This window comes from Marmota marmota, unplaced genomic scaffold (assembly GCF_001458135.2).
Source record: "Marmota marmota marmota unplaced genomic scaffold, marMar, whole genome shotgun sequence".
In the NCBI taxonomy this organism is placed as follows: domain Eukaryota; kingdom Metazoa; phylum Chordata; class Mammalia; order Rodentia; family Sciuridae; genus Marmota; species Marmota marmota.
The window spans coordinates 21,889,838-21,914,138 of NW_025999977.1; the positions used below are offsets into that span (position 1 = coordinate 21,889,838).

Here is a 24,301-nt window from a genome sequence, read left to right on the forward strand (position 1 = left end):
AAAAAAAAAAAAAAAAAAAAAAAAAAAAAGATTGCATAGTTTCTTAAGATAGCTGGGAGTCTACAACACAGGACAAGTAAACAAGTACTGCTAATTACAACTTACTCTAAGCTGCTTAGAAAAAAATAAAACTACTTATAAATTTTTTCAAAATTAGATCAGCATAAATTTCCCATATTGCTAAATATTTAAAGGTATTCTACAATAAATAAATAAGGAAGCATTTTATAAGGTACATACTCTTGTATACTTGGATTTTGTGTTTCACATACAGACCTACTTTAAAACTAATAGACAAGTGATATGAAAAATTATCCAATATGTAACCATAAAGCATACTAACACTAATCTGAAGCTTTCTATATCAGAAGCTTTACGTCTTCTATATACAACAGTTTTGAAAATTCTAAAACTTATGAGGTTGGTATTATGCCTAGTTTACAGACTGTGACTGAATTTCAGAGATTAACTTTACATAGTGCTTATAAAAGTGAATCTGGAATTTGAATTTTTTGTGCCTTCAATGCACCAGTATTCCCTAAATAATTCTTGATTAATACACAGTAACTAATCTATTTTCCTCTATCAAAAAAGTACATGATGATATCTAATGCCTAAAAGTAGAATATGTCCTTGACTCATCACACCAAAAATCTGCAAAATTCTCACAGAATACCAGAAAAAAAAAAAAATGCCTCCAAAAGTACTATGATGAAAACATATATATTTTAAATTTACAGTCATTTTTACCTCAAAATCAAATGTTTTATAATTATTAGTTTAGCTAAAATTTATCTCCAAATTTCATATTTTATGTTTAAAATGTCATGAAAAAATACTAAAAAAAAAACACATTTATTTCAATACTTTATAAGAAAACTAAAAATCTGCTAAAAGATTCTGTACAGGTTTCATCAAACATCAGAAATATTCTACAATGGGTCAAATATTTTCTGAAAGTTATCAGTCAATTGAAACTCCCAAAATAGTTTGACACACTCTCTTCACAGTCCCTATCTTTCCCCTAAGAAATATGAAATATTCTAAAAATAAAATGTTCAGATGGCACTTAACTGTACATTACTACAGCTTTATACAGTGGTTCTAGAGGATGACTAGAGGATGACTAAGTTAGCTGGAGCATAACTTAGAGCATAACTTAGTCACATGATACTAAAATAATAAATGGAATTAGCAAAAATTCCCTTGGGGAGCTCACATTTATTTTTAGAAATGCAATGTTGTTTCTAATTTTACAACCCAAATTTTTCCATGAATCTTTCTTTTACCACTATGAATTTCTTGGAAATAAATACCTCAGATCAATTTTAATATGTAAAATTAATTAGAAACTTTCTTTTTAATGATCTGAATTCCAAAAGAAATTCAATAAAACTAGTATTTCAACAGACAGAGGGAAACAAAATTACTAGCAAGATAATTCCTTGTGTAGGGAAGTCTTTCATATGCAAGTTCAAGAAAATTAGGTAAAATAGGAAATACATCAGACAACTTTTGTACATTGACAATGAATTAATCTCAAAATATTCATTAAATACTGGGATAGATTTCTGGGTCTTTTAAATTTTATCTCTAAACCAAAAAAAAAAAAAAAACATTTCTCACAATCTAAGGGAGAGGTAAAATGGGTTACCTCAAAATAAACGCATTCTCTTTAAAGAAGTATTCTGATTCATCAATGGAAACAAAAAGTTAAGAAATGCTGAGTATGAATACTTTAAGAACTGATAGTTATACTTAAAACTATAAAGAAATAATTTTATGAAAGGAGAAACACTGGGGAATGATTCTGGCCAAATAATATGGTTATATTAGGTACATGTACAAATATGTAACAATGAATCCCACCATTATGTACAACTATAAAGTACCAATAAAAAAATAGAAGAAATAATTTTCTAAGGAAAAACCAAAACATATATAATTCTGGTTAGTATTATACCTTTAAAAAAATTTCAGGAATTCTAATCACTGGCCACAATGTCAGTTCCCTAATATCAAGAAGGTGAACAAAGAACTATACCTTCTCAGAAACAGGTAGGCTGCTGGGTTCCTCTATTTTTCTAGGTTGTTTTACAGAATCACATCCATACATTCTTTTTTTAAGAACGTGAAGCTGTGCATCAGTCATGTGGTGGAAAGACACCTGAGGGCCCAATGAGAGAGGCCCACTATGAAGATTCTGAGTCATGCTAGCTGAAACACTGAGCACTGGCTCCACATTAGAATCTGTCTGCAAAACCTGTGGAGGAAATACAACACCTGGAAGACTGATGTACTGAGAGTTTTCCTGCTGCCTCAACAAAGCTTCAGGCATGATTTTATGCTCATTTCCAGGAGGTACAAGTATATCACTAGTGGCATTTTTTAAGAGCTTCCTATCCACTGGCCCAGAATGTAGGATTGTGGGTTGCTGTAGCACAGTTTCCATTCTTTGTGATTTATTAGTCGCTTGAAGGGATGAAACACTGGTCTGTATCATTGAAGGATGCCCAAACTGTTGAAAAACTTGTTGAACTGGATGCTGGAGAATACTTGCTCTTCCAGAAGTCTGTGTAACCATAATTGGTACATTAACTTTATAAAGGTGACCTTAAAAAGGAGAAAACAAAACTTTAAGTATTATTAGAATTCTAGCAATAGAATTAAAATTCTAATTTCCTGTAAAAAAAAAAAAAAAACTCACCCCTAACAGGCTGGGAGGAAATCTATCAATAAGGTAATAGTGGTTATCTCTAGAAATTTCTCTTATTCTTTAGACTTTTTTGTATTTTCTAAAAGAAATATGTATTACTGTAGTTTTTAAATTTTCTTTTGCTTCAACTGTTTTATCCCACTATGATTTATATGACACACTCTGAGACACACATAGGCCACCAATATTTTATCCAAGACCCTCTCCTATTGCTTGATAAACTAATCTCATCAGCCTAATGGAATTTTAACAAAGAATCATGTACAATGTATTTCATACACTTAAGATACCATTACAAGAAAAGATTATCCAAAAAAAAGAGTTTGATAATTTCAATAGTTATCAAATTTCTTCTTCTTTAAACTACAACTAAACAGGAGAGGAACTGAATAGTTTTTAAGCACTGAGTTAGGCACTGTACTTAAATTTTACAACACCCAAAGAATAAGTCTGATACTCTTTTAAATCAAAAGATAGTACTGAAATGCAAAGGTTGGTTGACCTCCAAACTTATGGATGTTTTTTCTATCAGGGGATGCAATCTCCAATTCAAAAGGAGGCAAAGGTTGATCAACCTAATCTTTGGTTTTCCTTGATTAGAGCTACCAGGAACACAGATAAATCCTTTTGTTTGTATTTGCTAAAATTTAGATAATTGACTTGAATTAGAGAAAATAGATACAAAGCATCTTACACAAGGTTGGAAAAGAGAATTCAGAGTGAATTAGATATAGGACAGGTATCATACAGTGTTCTTTGTGGTAGATGGTGTCTATAACAACAATAACTGCAACTTAATACCATTTTTTAAATATTTATTTTTTAGTTGTAGCCAACACAATACCTTTATTTTATTTATTTTTATGTGGTGCTGAGGATCGAACCCAGGGCCTCGCACATGCTAAGCAAGCACTCTACCGCTGAGCCACAACCCCAGCCCAACTTAATACCATTTTTAAAATAGGTTTTATTGAAGGTTCCTTTAACTTCTGGTATAGTTCATTAAACAATATGAGATTTAATATCCAGAGTTAGCACCAATGCTAACTAAAAATAAAATATTCTTAGAAATTCATCTCACCAGATGCAGTCTGTAGTGTCACACCTGCTGGTACATGAATAGGATAACCAGGAAAAGTAAAGTTTACACTGGAGTTTGAAGTGCCCTAGATAGAAGAAATTTATATTAGAAAGTTAGATTTATATTTTATATTTATATTAGTTAAATTTATATTAGAAAGTTATATATTTTATTTATATCCTTTCCCCATGGTATCACAAGGAGTGAAAAAAAATCTGATTCCAGACAATAGAATAATAATTTGACAATACTCGACATTTAATACTAGGTCTGAGTTCTTTGAATAAAATGGCTTTTGAATATGTAGTCATTAACAATGAAGCCAGTAACGTTTTTCCCCCTTTCTATAGCTCTCCTCAGTAGCTTCCTTTATGAAGTCAGTAAGTCTTAATGAATAGAATGAACACCAATTCATAAAACTTACTCAATGCCTAGCTTTGACTGGGCCACTGACTCCTAAGGTGTCAAATATAAGAACCACAGCTATTCATAAGGGTGCTTTAGTCTCTAAGTTGATCATGAATGGTATTTTGAAATAGATATGATAATGCATAATTCATAATAGTATATAATTTTATTTTTGGAATAATTAAACCCTAGAGTTTTAAAATTAAAAATAAAATCAAGACAAAGAAATATTTTATCTATCCGATCTGAAAATTTTAAAAAATTGATAAAGTAGGCTAGGGATGTGGCTCAGCTAGTAGAGTGCTTGCCTAGCATGTGCAAGACCCTGGATTCTATCCCTAATATCACACACACACACCACAGAAAAGATTGATAAGTAGCACCCTATGTTGGTGAGGATGTGAGGAAAAACTAGTTGCCTTAGGCTACTGTTTATATGAGTATAAACTAGAACAACCCTTTAGACAATTTAGCAATGTATTCTAAAATTGAAAATATGACCTTTGACCCAGAAATCCTACTTTTAGGAATCTACCAAGTTGTCACTTAAACAACAGATAAACATAACTATAACCAATGGGATGCTATACATTTTTTTAAAAAGGAAAAGAATTTAAAGGTCCATCTGCAAAAAGCTGGTTAGTTGAACCATGGTATATCCACTACATCCAATCTATGTTTACTGGCATTAAAAGGAGTCCATCTATATTACTAAAAGAAGAGGGAGGGAGGGAGAGCAGGGATAGGGGGTGAAGGGAGGGAAAGAGAGAAAATACAAGTGCATATGGAAGGAAGGAAATTACAAAAACAGTAACAAATGTAATCCTACTTTTTGCCCTGAAAAGTAATGTACAGCTCATGAAATAAGTCTAGTGAATATTTATCAAACAATTAAAACCATTATCTTTGGGGTAATAAGACTACAGGGCTCTTTCACATTTTACTTTATAAATTTGTTTGTTTTTACTTCATATAAGCATATTATTCCTTTAATAAGGAAAAAAAAAGATATTTCCACTACTCTCAAAAGCCGAGATATTTCAAAGGTTTCCTATCAAAAGCAGTGCCATTTTTTCCAAAAATCTAGTTAAGGAATAGTCTTTGTTTGTTCTTAATGAAGAAATGGAAATAAGTGGCACATTTAATCTTGTACCTTAAAAGGTAGCTCATGGACTAGAAGAAAATGAAAAATAGTTAATGGATTATATGCCATCAGTACCATGGAAGAAAAGTAAAAGTGAAAATGTGTCATTCTTTCCCACCTAAAAAACTACTCAATTTTCTATGAATAAGTAATAATGTTTATCTCCTATCTCCAAGTCCTAGGGAGGTAGGAAACTATTTCATAAAAGTATGAAATGACCAAAATATTTCACTTAAATAAAAGGAAGAACTATAAAGTCACTCAACTCTGGTGGGAAAAAAATCAGAAAAAAATAACAGATTGAAATTATCTGCATTAAGGCCCACCAAGCATATAACACTATATGGTATATTAAAACCCCATTCAATGTAACTGTAGAAATTTCCTAACCTTGTAAGTACAGTTTGGGCAGATGCTAACAACTGCACTGGAAGACAGGAAAAACTAGTAAGAAAATGTTGATTCTGAATCTCCTGAGCTTTTCTATGATATGGAAGCTATTCTATGATATGTGTCCCACTTCTTACCACATCTTTTCTCTAAAGGATCATGAATTACATCTATGCCCAACATTATCCCACCATTCACTAAAAATAGTGCATATCTTTTGAATTTTAGCCAGGTGCTGTGGCACAGGTCTGTAATCCTGGCTACTTGGAAGGCTGAGGCAGGAGGATCACACTTCAAGGTCAGCTTCAGCATCTTAGTGAGACCCTGTCTCAAAATAAAAAATAAAAAGGGCTGGGAAGGTAACTTGGTGGCAAAGCACCCCTGGTTTTAACTCCCAGTACCAAAAAAAAAAAACAAAAACAAAAAAAGTATTTTAAATAAGCTACATACCAGTTCTGCTGTGGCAAAACTTGGAAGAGTTCTACCAGTAGGAATAACTAACGATGCTGCATAGAAAATAAAATAAATATTACACATTCATTAGAATTTATTAATTTAATTGCTAAATAGATTTTTTTAAAAAAAAACATATTCTATAATGTTAGACCATAGTGAATTCTAAACTTCCAGTCCAAATGAGAACAGAAGTATTTAATTATAGTTTTCCGCAACTTTAGATAGACTTTACAACTAAACTACTTTAAGTATCAAAGGTAAATATTTCTGTATAATCAGGCATACTGTACTTTAGGAATCCATAACAACATCTGCAGATTGTCTTTAGTAAGTAACTGTAGCACTAAGTCTCCATTACAACTTATACAATAAGGAAAGAAACTTCAGACCAATATCTCTGATGAACATAGATGCAAAAATTCTTAATAAAATGCTGGCAAATTGCATAGAAAAACATATTAAAAAGATAGGGCACCAAAATCAAGTGGGTTCATTCCAGGGATGCAAGGCTGGTTCAATATATGGAAATCAATATATATATAATTCATCACATCAACAGACTTAAGAATCATATGATTATCTCAATAAATGCAGAAAAAACATTTGACAAAATTCAGCACACATTCATGCTCAAAACACTAGAAACACTAGGGATAATAGGAACATAACTCAACATTTTAAAAGCTACAAATGCTAAACCCAAGGCCAATATCATTCTAAATGAGAAAAACTGAAGCATTCCTTCTAAAAACTGGAACAAGACAGGGATGCCCTCTTTCACCACTCCTAATTGAACATAGTCCTGGAATCCCTAGCCAGAACAATTAGACAAAGGAAAGAAATTAAAGGGATATGAATAGGAAAAGAACTCAAACTATTCTTATTTGCCAATGACATGACTCTATATTTAGAAGACCCAAAAAACTCCACCAGAAAGCTTCTAGAACTCATAAATAAATTCAGCAAAGTAGCAGGTTATAAAATTAACACCCATAAATCAGTTGCATTCCTATACACCAACGACAAATCAGCTCAAAGACAAATCAGGGATGCTATCCCTTTAACAATAGCCTCAATAAAATAAAATATTTGGGAATGAATCTAACAAGTAAGGTGAAATACCTCTACAACGAAAACTACAGAACACTAAAGAAAGAAAGTGAAGAAGACCTCAGAAGATGGAAAGATATCCCACGTTCTTGGATAGGCAGAATTAATATTGTCAAAATGGCCATACTACTAAAAGCACTCTACAAACTTAATGTAATTACTATAAAAATTCCAATGACATTCTTCATAGAAATAGAAAAAGAAGTTGTGAAATAGAAAAAGGAAAGCATACATTTGGAAAAATAAGAGGCCCAGAATAGTCAAAGCAATCCTTAGAAAAGTGATGCAGAAGGCATCACAATACCAGACTTTAAATTATACTACAGAGCTATAGAAACAAAAACAGCACAGTATTGGCACAAAAACCATAAATGAAGACCAGTGGAACAGATTAGAAGACACAGAGTCATATCTATATAAATACAACTATCCATTGGGAAGAAAAAGTAATATTTGTTAAGTGGCATATTTCTATGAAACTATACTATTGATCAAAAATATGTAACTTGACATAAATCCATTCTGAATTTTATAGATTCAAATAAGTTTCAATTCATTTCATTAAAAGTTATTTATGGTACTTTAGCCATGTTAGCAAGCACAGCTACACCACTTTAGGAACAAACGAATGAAAATACTTTGTAATGAAACCACTATGACTGATAAGAAAAATAGAATAAATTATCTAAAGTGAAACCCTTAATTTGTACAATTAATATGGCTCAATAATTTTAAGATTCTATTTATAAAAGGAAAAGAACAAATTCTTAGGAGAATTGCAACGCAACCTACATTAAAGCCACAATCCCATACATCTTTCCTTTATTATCTGCCAATTTTCTATGCTGACTATTGCTTTGTTTCTAATGCATCCAAAAGGTGGACCAACTGGTTGTAAATGTAATCTATCATTAAAAAATTATGTATAAAGCCCAGCACAGTTGCTCACACCTATAATCCCAGCAGCTCAGGAGGCTGAGGCAGGAGGATCATTAGTTCAAAGCTAGCCTCAGTAACTTAGCAAGGCCCTAAGCAACTCAGTGAGACCCTGTCTCTAAATAAAATATTTTTTAAAAAAGGGTTGAGGATATGGTTCAATGGTAAAGTGCCCCTGAGTTCAATCTCCATTACCATATATGTATATGTATATGTATAAAGACCAAATAATAACCACAATAGAAGTATCTCAATTGATCAATGTAACCATAAACCTTAAATGCTCAAGGTTCACCTAGCTGAATGTAATTATTAGAATAACATTTTGCCTTTTCTTTAATAAAAAGTACTTCTTAGCATGTTTATAAAGTTACATATGTATCAGTGTAATGCTGATTATGGCCTGCCTGTTTTTCACATACTGCAATAAGGAAAACTCCCCCATTCTGATGATAGAAAGGCTTCTTCACATACAACAAAAAGCTCAGAAGAGCAAACTAACCATTCTTCCCACGTTCAGACAACAGAATTGAGGTTGCAGATTGATGGTTAATGAGCCACAGAATTATTTTTATCCTCTGTTCATCTATGGCTTTGCTTATTAACAGGCATTCTTTCAGAAAAGCTAAATTAGAAAGAATCGGAGTGGCAGGAACACAATGGCATTAGTCTTAATTAGCTGAAGTGAGCAAAGCTTACGCAGCTACAGCTTAAGTCATAGCCTGAGAGGAAACAAAAATCTGTTAACGCACTGTCTGAAGCAATTAAATGAGTTTCTTGAGGAAAAATAGCAACAATCCTCCTCTTTTAAATACCTTGTAATAAATCCTACAAGATAATTCTCTATCTTTAAGGAAATCAAGCAGAGTTATAAGAGCTCTTTCAAAGTTTCTTTGTGACATCAGAATAAAAGCACTGAACTAAATTGTATAGTGAAGTTTCATGCAGTTCCTACCTAACTAAATTTAATACTAAATTCACAAGTTATATGTACCATTTATATACATTTACAAGTTGTACACACCATTAAACATACCTGAAACATATTTTTAACATTCAGAATGATTTTAATAACTAAGTAAATTTTAACTAAATGTTTTCACTCAAACTATGTCATAATTTCAGATTTTTCATATATATGTTCTAGAAATTATTATTATCATTTTTATTATTATTATTATTATTATTATTACTGGGGATTGAACCCAAGGGTGTTTTACTACTGAGCCACATTCTCAGTCCTTTTTTATATTTGATTTTGAGACAGTCTTGTTAAATTCCCTATGCTGGACTCAAACTTATGATCCTCTTACCTCAGCCTTCTAAGTTGCTGAGATTATAGGCATGTGCCAACTCACCCAGCTTAGAAATATTAATTTCAAAATGAATAAATTTTAAAATATAGCAATAATTCAATTCCATAAACATAATTTTAAAATTCTGAAATGTGATAATTTGGCATAGAACAAATTTCCCAGACATGAGTGACATTCACATCTACAAGTGTACTTTTTCCCCACCATCAAAAATTCTAGTAGTTTCACAATTCTTACTTCTATTGTTTTGGGGTTTTTTTCGGTGAATTTTTTAATTTGGTTTGTTTGTTTGTTTGTTTTGGTACCAGGGATTGAACCCAGGGGTAATTCACCACTGAGCCACATCCCTCTCCCCTTTTATTTTGTTTTATTTTAAGACAGATTCTCACTAAATCCTTAAACCCCACTAAGCTGCTGAGGCTTGCTTTGAACTTGCAATCCTCCTGCTTCAGCCTCCTGAGCCACTGGGATTACAGGCATGCATCACCACACCTGGCCTTACTTCTGTTTTGAATCATTTCAAATCTTAATATGAAAGTCACATTATTCAAAAACTGCAGACTGATCAGTTCTTGAGACTAATCATAAGCACATGGAATTCTGATGACTAAACTGAACATTCCACCCCTCATATCACCTAAAGAACCAATCAATCACATTGCTGAAATTTCCACCAGACCTAAGTTTAAGAACAATCTGAAATACTACTTATACCTATTGTTTAAGTGTTTTAGTGCTCAAATCCCCCAGAAACTTGTGTTCCTGTTCTTCCCTTCTCTTACTCCCACAAAGACTGATGTTTTCATTAAAAAAAAACAACAACAACACTGTGATATGAAAACCAAACAGCAGAAGCCAATTTAAAGTCCCCTAAAAAAATGGATAGGATGACTGCACATTCCAGTTTGCCCAGGATAGTCCCAGTTTACACCTGTTATTCTGAGATAATTATTAGTAGATTCCCATTTCTCTCTCAAAAATGGATTATAAATTATATATGTGTATATACAAACACACACACTCTGTAAGTACAGAGCTGCAGATCTCAGAGTATAATGTGCAAACCCCTGGGGGTCCCAAGTTCCCTTTCAGGGTGTTCAAAACTGTTTATAATAAGACAACATATGCCCTTTTCATTTTTCATTAACTACAGTCTGTTCTGTTTTGTTGACATTTGTATTAAACACACAAAAGCAGTGATGGGTAAAACTGCAGGGACCTCAGCATGAAGTAAGGCAGCAGCACCATGCCTTATAAAGTCATTGCGCTCTCCAGTGTCACTCAGAAGGAAGGGCAGAGGGAAAGAGTAAAAGGAAGGAGAAGAAAGATCAGACAAAAATCAGCAGCACCAATACCAAAACTGTTCCACTTAAGAAAGTCCTGTGATGACCTAAGGATTATTAATTATAGTGAATTTTATCCAGCAAGTATGCTTCCTTTTAATATTCTATGGTAAGATGAAAAGAAAACAAAGATTTCAGCAGCATATGGAAGTGTAAAGATGTACAAGCAAAAGCATTTATGCTCTTATTTAAGTGGAGAGTTGACCTAGCCTCTTTTTTCAAGGAACATCATTTTAAATGGAAAGAATGACAGAAACTATGTTTTATTGCATCTGGATATTTGGCAAACTCTCAAAAATGAACTAAGCATTTGCTTCAAAAAAACAAACTAATGTCTTTATACATGTACTCAGGGTAATGATATCCACCCCAATCCACTGTCTTTCCTACCCCATTCCCCCTCCTTTTCCCTCCCACCCCTTTGCCCTATCTAGTGTTCATCTATTCCTCCAATGCTCAATATCCTTGTATCAGAGAAAACATTTGGCATTTGGTTTTTTGAGATTGACTAACTTCATTTAGCATTATATTCTCCAACTCCATCCATTTACCTGCAAATGCCATGATTTTATTATCTTTTAATGCTGAATAATATTCCATTGTGTATATATACCACATTTTCTGTATCTATTCATCTACTAAAGGGCATCTAGATTGCTTCCACAGTTTAGTTATTGTGAACTGTGCTGCTATAAACATTGATGTGGCTGTGAAGACATAAATGGTGTAACTCTACTTTGTGTATGGCCAGAGATATGAAAAATTGTGCTCTAGATGGGTAATATGAATTGTAGTGCATTCTGCTGTCATATTATAACAAATTAGAATAAATTTAAAAATTATTAAAAAACAAACTAATGGTATTTTCCAATGATAAAATTCAAGCTTTCGAGCAAAACTTAGAATGTATCACCTATTATATTATATCTATCACAGTAGATGAGATGTGGAGTGATAATAATGAATATAATTTTTTTTTATACCAGGGATTGAACTGAGAAGCACTCAACCACCGAGAGCCACATCCCAGGCCTTATTTTGTATTTTATTCAGAGACAGGGTCTCACTGAGTTGCTTAGCACCTTGCTGTTACTGAGGCTGGCTTTGAACTCGTGATCCTCCTGCCTCAAACTCCAGAGCTGCTGGGATTACAGGTGTGCACCACTGTGCCCAGCCATTTTTTAACCTTATATAATGAACAATGTTTCAACTGTATAATGCAGTGAAACAATATTTTCTAAATAATCAACATACATCACAAAATTACAGGAGTGAAAAGGCATTTAAAGTGCAAGATATGTACACCAACATAAACTCTAATGTAACATTCTAAAAAATTCCTTGATTTAGGTTCAGATTCCACCTAAACTTTACTGTAGTATCAAATTATCTGAAAATGCTACCAAAAAAAAAGCCCTTTTCCAATTACGTATCTGTGAAAAGCTAAATTTTCTTCATGTGTTTTAACAATCACAACATAGTATAACAGTTTGATTGTAGAAATAGATATTGAAAAGATAGAAGTAATAATCTAAAACCTCCAACAGGACATGATATTAAGGGAAATAATCCAAACATAGAAGAACAAATACTACATGTTCTTTCTCATATGTGGAAGCTAAAAACACTAGTTTGAGCCAGGCATGGTGGTGCAAGCTTGTAATCCCAGCCAAGGCAGGAGGATGTAAGTTTTAGGCCAGCCTGGGCAACTTAGCAAGAACTCATCTCAAAAATAAATAGTTAAAAAAAAAGAAGCGGGGAGGGGGATAAAACTCAATGGTAAAACAGGCCTGGATTCAATCTCCAGCATTGGGAGGGGAAAAAAAAAAAAGTTGATCTGAACGTAGAATACTGATATCTTTAGGCTAACACAGCAGGTAGAAAAAGAGAGGGTATGAGATAACGGATACCAAAACACAATTAGATAGAACAATTCTAGTGTTCCACTATAGTGAGATGACTATAATTCACAATAATCTATTATATATTTTATGAAAATCTAGAAGAAGCTCAAAAGCTCCAAACATAAAGAGACAAAGAAATCCAATGCTATTGCCCTAATTTGATTAGTATGTACCATGTATACATGTGCTAAATATCACACTATACTCCATAAATATATACAATTATTACATGTCAGTTAAAAGTCTTTTTTTTTTTTTAAGTAAGTTAAAAACGTCCCAACAAAACAAAGCCCAGGACTAGATGGATTCTGGGATTGAATTCTACCAAACATTCAAAAAAAAAAAAAAATTAATACCAATCCTTAAACTCTTTCAAAAAAGAGAACTAAAGGCAAACACAATTACTAAGCCAACATTAGCTTGACACCAGAAGCAGAAAAAGACATTCTAAATAGAAAACCAGGGCTGAGGATATAGTTCAGTGGTTGAGTACTTGCCTAGCATATGTGAGGCCCTGGGTTTGATCCCCAGGAAAAGAAAGAAGAGAGAACCCCACAGCTAACATCAAAAATCATTGGGGAGGGGCTGGGGTTGTGGCTCAGTATAAAGAGCTCGCCTAGCACATGTGAGGCACTGAGTTTGAACCTCAGCACCACATATAAATAAATAAATAAAATAAAAGTATTATGTCCACCTACAACTAAAAACATATTTTTAAAAAATCAACAGGGAAAAACTGAAAGCTTTCCCTTCAAGATCGAGCATAAAGAAAGAGTACCTACTCTCACCACCTCTCTTCAACACAGAAGTTCTACCCAGAGCAATCAGACAAGAAAAATAAATACAAGGCATACAAATCAGAAACAAAGAAGTAAAGTTATCTTTATTTGCAAAGGGCATGGTCCTGTATAGAAAGAACCCAAAAACACACACACACAAACACACACACACACACACAGAGTTAGAACTAATACGTTCAATAAATTTGCAGGATATAAAAGTAACATAGAAAAATCAGTTACATATCTATATAAAATAACAATCAATCTAATAAAGAAATCAAGAAAATTATCCCATTTATGATAGCATCTAAAAATTAAAACAGGAAGAAATTTAATCAAGAAGATAAAAGATCTGTACCTCTATTCTGAAAACTAAAAGACAATGATGAAAAAAAATGAAGAAGAAACAAATGAAAAGATACTCCCTATTCATGGACTGAAGGAATTAATATTGTTAAAATATTGTTAGAATGTATAATGCTTCCCAAAGCAATTACAGATTCAGTTTCAATCATTATCAAAATTTCCATGGCATTATTCACAGAAATTGAAAAATGCTAAAATTCATAAGGAATTACAAAAAAAAAAAAACTCAAATAACCAAAGCAATTCATATATAGAAAAAGTTGGAGACATCATACTGCCTGATTTAAAAGTATAAAGCCAGGCACAGCCACATATGCCTATAGTCCCAGTTACTCAGGAGGCTGAGGTAGAAGGATTACTTGAGTTCAGGAGTTCACAGCCAGCCTGGACAACACAGTGAGATCCCTATCTCAAAAACAAACAAACAAAATAACATTACAAAGCTATTAGTAATCAAAACAGTAAAGTACTAATACAAAAATACTTAGAAACTAGAAATCAATCCAAATATATATGGTTAACTAATTTTTAACAAGGGCAATAAGATGACACAATAGGGAAAAAACAGTCTCTTTAATAAATGGTACTGGGAAAACTGGATTTTCACATGCAGTATAATAAAATTGGACAGCTTATACCATATATAAAAAAATCAACTCAAAATTAATAAATGACCTAAAATTATACCTGAACCATAAAACTTCCAGAAAAAAACATTAAAAAAAAAAAAAAAAAAAACCTCCCTGACACTAGACTTGGCAATGATTTTTTTTAATACCACAACAAAAGTTAAGGCTATAAAACAAAAATAAATGGAACTACATCAAACCTCTGCACAACAAGAAAGAATCAACAAAATATAAAGGCAGATCGGGAGAATATACACACAAACCATACATCTGATAAAGTGCTAATATCCAAAATATATTAAAGAGTTTAGGCAATTAAAGAGTCAGCAGAAAATAACCCAACTAAAAAATGAGCAAAAGAACCTAGATAGATATTTTTCTAAAGAGAAAATAAAAATGATCAATAAGTATATGAAAAGGTGCTCAGCATCACTAAACATCATAGAAATGCCCATCAAAACTATGAGACATTACCTACACCTGTAAGGATGGCTATTATCAAAAAGATGAGAGATTACAAGTATTGGTGAAAATTCAGAGAAAAGGGAATCTTTGTGATTGTTGATGACAATACAGAATGGTACAGCCACTGCAGAAAGCAGTACAGAGGTTCCTAAAGAAATTAATAATAGAACCACCATATAACCCAGCAACCCTTCTTATGAATATATACCCAAAAGATATTAAATCACTACCTCATAAGTATCTGTACTTCCAAGTTCATTGCAGCATTATTCATAACAGCCAAGATGAACTAATAACCAACATGTCCAATGATGGACAAATGGATCAAGAAAATGTAATTTATATACACAATGGATTATTGTTCAGCTTTCAAAAAGGAGATTCTGCCCTCTGTCACACAATATGGATGAAAATGGAAGTCTTTATGCTATGTGGAATAAGGCAGACACAAAGAAAAAGGTACTATATGATCTCACTCATATGCAGAATCTTAAAAAAAAAAGTCAAAAGTCAAATACACAGAGGTAGAGAATAAAACAGTGGTTATCAAGGGCAGGGGAGCATGGAATGGAAAAATGTAGGTCCAAGAACACAAAGCAACAGAAACACAAAATCAATAAGTCTAAAGATCAGATGTACAACATTATGAGGGTACTTAATATTGTACCACACTCAGGATTTTTGCTATGAAAAGAGTAGACTTTAGGTACACTTGCCACAATTTTTAGAAATGGAAAACTACTAAGATGATAGATATATTAATTTACAGAATTATATAACCTTTTCACTATATATATTCACACATATCTCAAAACATGGTGTTCACCTTAAATATACACAATATTTAAATTTAAAAAGACATGAGAACCCAGTTGTCTTATATTAAAGCAGACATTAACAAAATTTGCAGAAAAGTAAAACAATGCCACCTTACTAAAAATTTTTATTGTAAAGTTATTTTTCATATATATAAACAAATAATTGAATTTTTAAATAAATAAACCATTTTTTATTTCTTAGTTTTAATTTCAATCTTTTAATACATATTTACAATCCACATTTTAAAATGTTCCTTAGGGTCCTCAATTTTTAAGAATATAAAGGAGTCCTTTATAAAAAATGTTGAGAACTAAAGATACAGGAAATTCTAAACAAATAAATAATGCAGTCAAAAATATGGTATAGCAAACAAGTTTTAAAGTGGAACAGAAAAAAAAGCAGATGACTTATTCAATTGTAGATTTAATTTGAACCTAGTATCAAAAGAAATGAAAAGATTGTAGAAGTTTAAGTTATTTTAATCAGGCTTTTAAAAGCATACCATGAGAAGATACAATTAAGAAGTACTTAAATTTTATGAGGCTATTTATTTCAAGAATCTTATTGTAGGGTACCAAGAAATGAAGACAGATAGGAACAAGGTCTATAATGCACTTTTAAAGGATACAGTAATTCCTCTTAAACCTCTTCATTATAAATCATGTAGAGGAGAATAAGGAGGAAAACTGTCTTATTTTAAATGTAATTATTTCTATTATTCTAACTCCTAAGACACAGAATAAGAATAGGTTCAGAGTGAAAACTAGCTAGATATATTAGCTGCCAGACTATTTTGTGATTTAAATCACTGGTAATATTACCATCTTGCGGTAAAATGAAGTATTGCAATTTTGAATGACAAAGAACCCCTAAGGGGTTCACTATGCTTTTGATAAAAGACAGTGAAGTATTTTCAGCCTGCCTATCTACCACACCCTCACATCAACCCCAAGCAAAAAGAACCTCCAGAGTTCTTTAATTTAAAAAAATAGAGATTAAAAAAAAAAAAGAATGTTAAACAGCTAAAGGAAATATTCTGACACCATAAAGGTAAAAATGAAACCATAGTCAAAAACCCAATGATTGATGAAAACATTTCAGTGGTTCAACAATTACAACTGTCATGACTGGGGGAAGTCCTGGGGAGGGATACTGGCCAAATTATATTGTTATATTGTGTACATGTAATATGTAACAACAAATCCCACCATTATGTACAATAAAAAAGAAGAGAAAAAATCTATTATGACTAATATTTAAAGAAGAAAATTATATTTTTGTAAGCACAGTATTAGATAAAACTTGTGTTTGGTAACTCGATTATTACTTTTTCATTTTTATAGGTTATAAATTGCTGCCATACTCAAAGTCTCCCATTTTATAAGAGGTTCTAGCATCCTATTTTCTCTTCACCTTGGCCTATGTAATTTTCATGTGAATTTTCAAAAGCATGCAAGAACAATCTACTTATTATTGACAATCTAATCTGAATTCTACTCTCACTTCTTGCAGATACTACTCTATTGAATTTCAGCTAAACCAAATAAAATCTATTTACGTGTGTATATATATCCCATGAGTAAGATAAAGATTATAAGAATCAGAACTGAAAAGACAGATAGGATAATATCAGTTTTACCATTTAGTCTTTCCCAACTCCAATTGGCATATATAGTATAAACAAATATTTCCCTTAAAAGCAAAGGTCTAGATTCAATAAATTCGAGAATAAACATAAAATGCACATGGTCAATTTCTTGCCATTATTTTACATAATCGAAATAGTGAAGTAGCCTGAATAATCTCCATATTTTTTTCACTCTCCATTTTGCTTCCAATACAATAATTGATTACTAACAACAGACACAGAAAGTAAAAGGAACAAAGAGAATGTAAAGCATGCAAACACCTTTCCCACTTTCCCTCTGCTACTTCAGCAATAATGGCTAGATTATTTCTACTGGACCCAATCAAATTCTCTGAAACAACCCGCGTATGCTCCAAGCTCAAGAACTATATAACTTGCTTCTCTAAAGCAAGGTTTTGTCACCTTTATGAAATTTATTATTTTTTAAAAAACTAATTTGAGGGCTGGAGTTGTGGCTCAATGGTAGGGTGCTCGCCTAGCACACTTGAGGCACTGGGTTTGATCCTCACCACCACATTAAAAAAAAAAATGAAATAAAGATATTGTGTGTCCACCTACAACTAAAAAAGTAAATATTCTTTTAAAAAACTAGTTTGAATAGCCAGAGTTTTCTTTCAATAATAACATGAAGTGATGATTTACACCATGTTCACTTAATGGAAATGATGTTGAGGTTTAAGTCATCTATACTTTAAGAATATTATCCTAATTAAAAAACATTATCAAAAGAGAAATCATTCTAAAGATGTAGATAATACTAATTTACAAACTTTATCCAACCTGTTGATGATTGCAATGTTTGATGCAAGCTGTGTGGCAACTGAAGGGTGAACAAAGGTGAATGGACACTATTTCTGAAGAAGTCTTCTGTTGCTTTAGACTGCAAAACTTTGGTTTCCCAGAGCTGGAAAAAAAAAAAAAAAAAAAAAATATATATATATATATATACACACACACACACACACACACACACACACATACATATACATACTTTTAAAAAATCGGATATTTACTTCTATTTTTAAAGTTTTAAAATGGAATTTTCTGCTGATGGTACAATGGTTAAGTACTAAACTATATTGGTTGGGTTATAACTATAATTATCAGTTTTTTTAAGTTGAAAACTACAAGAACAGAAACTTGTATTGTCCACAAACCTGTTTCAAGTCCTTTAAAACTTGTTCCTCTATACCTTCTTCAACAAATAGATCCCGCACTCCTTCAATTACATCTTCAATTACAGATCTGTAGAGTTTAGGCTACATAAAAGCAATTATTAAAGTTTTAAATTCTCAAGTTTGAATTACTTGCCTTTAAAAACATGTAGTATATACTTTCTAATCTTATAGTTTTAAAAAAAATAAGCACTGGAAGGATTTTTACTAAGTACATGCCATTCCCAGTATATACTTAGCTTTTTATAAATTGTGCTAGCTTCAAAGCTTTAGTTCTAGCTGCAGCCCCCTTGTATCCCACCCCCATCTACAAGGCTGAACTACAAGAATACAATTGAGATAATCTTATAAAGATAGATGATTATGGTTATGTTACTTGACTTCTGTGGCAGTATTTAACCTCCCCATTCCTTATAAAATGGAAATTAATTTAAGGCAGCTGGAAATTAAACTGTTTTCAATTTAACTTTTTCTCAAAGTAGCCACTATTAGTGAACTATTAGAGTTCACTATATTATTTCCATAAATGTAAATAAACTTCATGTCTTAACACTGGGGAAATCAAAGCCTGTCCTACTTTCAAATCCCACAAACCAAAAAAAAAGTGTGTATGCGCACATGTGTGTGCACACACACACATATTCTGAACCCTTATCAAGTTAATAAACAACTGCACCAAAATGAATTTCCTAAACAAAAACTACAAAGCGCACTAACAACCTCACCCTTCTACAATGTGCATACTGTAGAGACAAAATAACATCCTAAAGTGTTTCCTAGTAAAAACATGCCATGAAATGAAATTAAGCAGATTCATACCCAGATTAAACATCATTTACATCAACACAACAATGAACATGTGCAATAAACTTAGTCCTTCAAAGCTATGTAAAGTGTGTTCCACCGAGGTCTCCAATCCAATATGGCAATTCTAAGTGCTGACAATACTGATCCAGTGGAAGTTCCACTGACAAGAAAAGCAAAACAGGAATTTAATTGAGTTGCTCTTGTCTCAAATTGCTTAATCAGGCCAAAATGAATACTGTGGCACTCTAGGATTACTTTTTCATACATCCCATAAAATACTCTAAATACTCCTGTAAACTCCAAGAGAAGCTAAATTCTAAAATAATCCTTCTAAAGATCCAGGGTAAGCCTATGAATAGGCCAATCAGTAACATTTAAATAATATGTTATTCACAAGCATATCCATTAAGGCTAAGTGCCCTTAGATTGGTTGCTTCTTCTAAAACAGTTTACCCAGATAAAGGCATTCTAAATGGGTGCTTCAGTGTTAATCCCAGCTAGTGTGATCACACTTAGAGCTAGAGGAAAAAATTCCTAGGGCTAAAAACATCTTTAAGATCTGCCCTCAGAGTATAACAGCAGCAGTCAAAAAGAAGCCATTAGACACAATTTTTCAAAAACAAAATAGGTATTGAACGTAGTTTCTCTTCTAAGACTACATTTAGACTTCATACTGCTTTCCCTATTTACTGTCTTTATTAAAACTATATATAATCCAGAAGTCCATCTTAACACCTCTGAAGGAAAACATGCACACCACCCTCTCCTTGGAGTTCACACTCAGGGAAATCATTTCACCCTGTAAACTTATTTTCAAGTATAAGTGTTCTACAATTCTTAAAACAGTATCATAAAATGGATATACACTAAAATAGCATGCCTCTAAAAATGGAACATTTAATTCTACTTATGTATACTTGGAATCATATTTGTCCCCTCCAAAAAAAAAAAAAACCCATCTGGATGAACACATTGTCTTTCAGGAAATGTGAAGCCTATTGATAATAAAGATGAATCCTTTTTCTTTTTTTTTCTTTAATTTAGGTTTTTAAGATGGATGGAGAGTCTCACAAGTGCCAGTCAGCCTGTGAATTTTGTGAGGTTCAGGTACTCTTCGAGGACACAAAGTCAATGTCTGAGGGTTGAACACTTCAGCGCTAAAGGGGCTAGAGAATGGGAAAAGGAAGACGACCGGGTAACAAGCCATATCGCATTACCTGTTATTTCATGTTAGTAAATAACAGCTTCAATCGACAATGTCTGTAGCAAAATTAAAAATTAGACTACAAGTGAGCTTAGGAATTTCTAAACACATAGAAAATCCGCAAGGCAGAGGGTGAGCTCCACCTCTAAACACGTTCCAACCCTAACCTAGACAACCTCAACTTGGAGCAGGAGGACATCACTTCTTCCGGTTGGGCCAGGCCCGACTTCCGGCCAAACCACTGGCCCTCGTCAGCTTCCTCAACACAGAAGTAAGGAACAGGGTTTATGAAAGTGTATGGCTTATCACTGATGACTAAAGGGTGAGCAGGGTTCAACTGCTGTGAACCCAGTGTCCTAGGCCGCTCCCATGCGCGGAGCCTGCGGCCCTCCTTACCACTGGGTTGACGCAGGCCATGACAGCGGCTCCAGCGGGCCCTTCACGCCTGCGCAGCACGGGATGTACCGCCCAGGGGCGCGAGGGCTGGTTTTGAACAGCTAGGGGAGAACGTGGGCAACCTCGGAAAACGCCGAGGGCGGGGCAGGGAAGAAGCTAAGCTCCGTGAGTGGAGCAGGGTTGATTGCAAGCGCTGTGTCTCTTCAGAGGGGAGGTTGGCTTGCCTGAGGAAGGACAGCTAAAATGAATGACTGGTTAGGTCGGGCCTTACCATCTTTCGGCTGTTCCCATGACTCCAAAGGGCCTTTATTTCCTCTGTCTGTGAAATAAAGACCAAGAAAATAGGGACAATGCAGTGGTAGATCCCAGTTCCAGTTGAGCTTTGAAGGAAGGGTGTGGCAAGAGATAAGAAGGGAGTTTAGTGATATCTGCTTTTACCAATTTTCATTCCTACCCCTAAACCCAGCTGAACTCCATATTGTTATTTTAAAATATAGCGAGAGCCATCCAGAGAATGGGCAGCAGCAACATCACCTGGGAACCTATTTAAAATGCAAATGATCGAAGTCCATCCACACCCACTCAATCAGAAACTGGAGGGAGGGGCCCAGCATTCTGTAATTTTAACGTGCTTTCTGGGTGGTTTTAATGGACATTCAAATGAGACCCACTGTCTTCAGAGTCTCAACTTTGGTATACATTAAAATCATGTGAGGAGCTTTAAAAAAAAAAAAAAAGTCTGGTGCCTACACCTCACCCCAGAGTATCTGATTCTAAAATGCAACCAACATGGAGAACCACTGTTTGAAGTCAGGTCCCCAGTGGCATCCAGTCTCCTTTTCCTCAAGCAGAGGTCACCATCTTTTGACCTGCAATCATTTTCTCCATCTTCCGAAAGATTGAGCATATCATAAGGTGCTTAGCTTACCTAGTTAAATGTAAATGTAAGCACAGACAACCTGGAGGGCTAGAAAAAGGAAGAAGCCATAGATTGCCACTACTCTACCTTTTAAACAGTCTTTCTAGCCTGAAGATAAGCCTTGACTTAACCAGATGGTTATTTGATGATTAAAAATCCTATTAGGTTTAAAAATTGGCTGTTTATTTATTTATCTGTAAATATAAGTACAGTAGAGTATCCTCTACCACTCTGTATTTGCCTGCAGTCAGGTACCTTAAGGTTGTGTGTTTCAAGCAGCTGGTTCATATGACCCCCTTGGAAGACTTTCCTAAATTGAAAACTATTGGAAATTTCTTTTACAAAAAGCCAAGAAGCTTACATGGTAATTTTTGATGGTTATATCTCTACCTGGCAATTTGCAACCAGGACTATTCAAAGTGACTTATCTTTAACCCAAAATAGAAAAGCTAAAAGCAGACATTGATTCCTTCTATTATAAAATGCAATTAAATTATTCAAGCTGGGAAATAAGAAAGCTGAAAGGTCTCCTGTTTTCCATCTTCTTCATAGCAAGATTTTAAAATTTTATTCCTAAATGCATAGGATTGGTAATCAGCTAACTTTTTGTGACTGCATACCATTTTGTTGTACTTTATTATATATTATCCCTTTCTCAGGGGTACACTGTGGATCATGCATATTTTTTAAATCAAATTTGGACGTTGGTGCTCATTAAAAGTTGACTAGCAGTTGAATTGCTATTGCTTAGTACACTCAGATTATAGGAAACTTATGCGATGTTAGCAAGAAATGTCAACAACTTTCTGTTTGCCTCTTGTGGTCTAACTGAATGGTCACTGGTAGGTTCAGTGGTTTTTCTTCTCAACAATAAATAATGACCATTAGAAGAGGCATGCTTTAATCCAAGTTCACGGTGATCCAAGTTGCAAATCTGCTCTGAACCTTTGGTAGCCAGCTTCCAACATAGCTTCCAGTTGATCTTTGCCTTCTGGTATTCACCACCTAGTATCTTCCCCTCCCACCAAGGGAATAAAGCAGAAGTAATGATACATCACTCCCAAATTTGTTATAAATGGCTGTAGGATCCCCCGCTCCCACCCACATCACTCAACTCTGGAGAACCCAGCTATTTTGGAAAAATTTGGTATTTCAGAACCAGTCACCAAAGACAGAGGTATCAAGAAGCTGAGGAAAGAGACAAATCCAGTCTTTGCAATTTAGGATGGGATTTATAGACAGATGCAAATCTTAGGCAACAGCAAGACAGAAGTATCTCCACACTCCAAGGCAGGAAAGGGTTTACATACTAAGCTAGACAAAGGGGGGCCATGGCCAGCTAGAATGTACCTAGGCTTTCTCAAAAATTATTAACAGCACAAGCATGACACAAAATGCTCAGCTTTGGGAGGCGGTCTCATTGAATGACTGGCATTCTCCTTCCTGTGATCTGAAAAGGCTCTGTCGGTCACTTTCATAGTGACCTGGATATTGATTGCCCCAATCCTCGAAGTAGCAGAATGTGTCTTCAGACATCGGCGTGCCTTCCTGCAGTCCCATGGGTTGAGCTACGCTCACTTGTTCCTTTGTAATACTACCCTTTTGCCCTGTTTGGGATAGAATGTTCCATGGAAACACCCTTTGTGTAGCCCTTTCTCTTGCTCTGCCTTTAGGTATGGCCTTCCTAGATGTCAGTCAACCTGCTGACAACAGACATCATGAAGCTAGACTCAACCCCCTGAAACCCGACCCCTTGCCTAATTTGAATGGCTTCTCCTCAATAAAAGGGTCAGCACGTGCTGGCTCTCTTTCTGCAGACCCTTAAGGTCAGAGGAGCTGTCACAGGACCCCCAAAGAAAAAGATTATCTCTGTCTCTTGTGTGGTTATTTCGCACAGCCCAGTTCACCTGGAGTGACCCTGAGTGTTTTAGTCATGAGGAACATGACACTCGGCTCTCCTAATTATTTCATTTATCTCATTAAATTTGGAATACATACTAGGGTCACATGATGGGCAAAATGACAATTACAAATGATGATGGCTATAATCAGGTGAAGCTGGATCCCTACATCAACTATCTTGCCACACTAACACTCAGGTAGCCTATGGAACTGAGACTCCAGCCCATAACCACACATATTGGAAACCTGCAAACAATCACTTGCATAACTTTGGGTATGAATCCTTGCCCAGTTGAGCTACCACATGATTACAACACAGAATGGCAGCTGTACTGCATCCTTATGAGAGATCTTGAACCGGAACCACCCTCTAAACATCTCGTGG

The 24,301-nt window shown here is 34.0% G+C and overlaps 1 protein-coding gene across 2 annotated transcripts in view; it reads right to left on the reverse strand.

Annotated features, from left to right (window-relative positions):
* The window catches only part of Gtf2a1l (general transcription factor IIA subunit 1 like), a 45,794-nt gene extending 24,644 nt beyond the window's left edge, over positions 1 to 21,150 (reverse strand). The window contains exons 1-6 of one of the 2 annotated variants that reach the window (XM_015479679.1): positions 21,096 to 21,150; positions 18,671 to 18,772; positions 18,294 to 18,417; positions 6,190 to 6,245; positions 3,798 to 3,882; positions 2,045 to 2,613 (exon numbers count right to left, since the gene is read on the reverse strand). In XM_015479679.1, the coding sequence (XP_015335165.1) occupies positions 2,045 to 2,613; positions 3,798 to 3,882; positions 6,190 to 6,245; positions 18,294 to 18,417; positions 18,671 to 18,772; positions 21,096 to 21,116 (957 nt within the window). In that variant the 5' untranslated portion in view covers positions 21,117 to 21,150. The remainder of the gene's footprint in view (positions 1 to 2,044; positions 2,614 to 3,797; positions 3,883 to 6,189; positions 6,246 to 18,293; positions 18,418 to 18,670; positions 18,773 to 21,095) is intronic. The other variant, XM_015479680.1, reaches the window with a different exon arrangement.
* Positions 21,151 to 24,301: the final 3,151 nt, after the last annotated feature.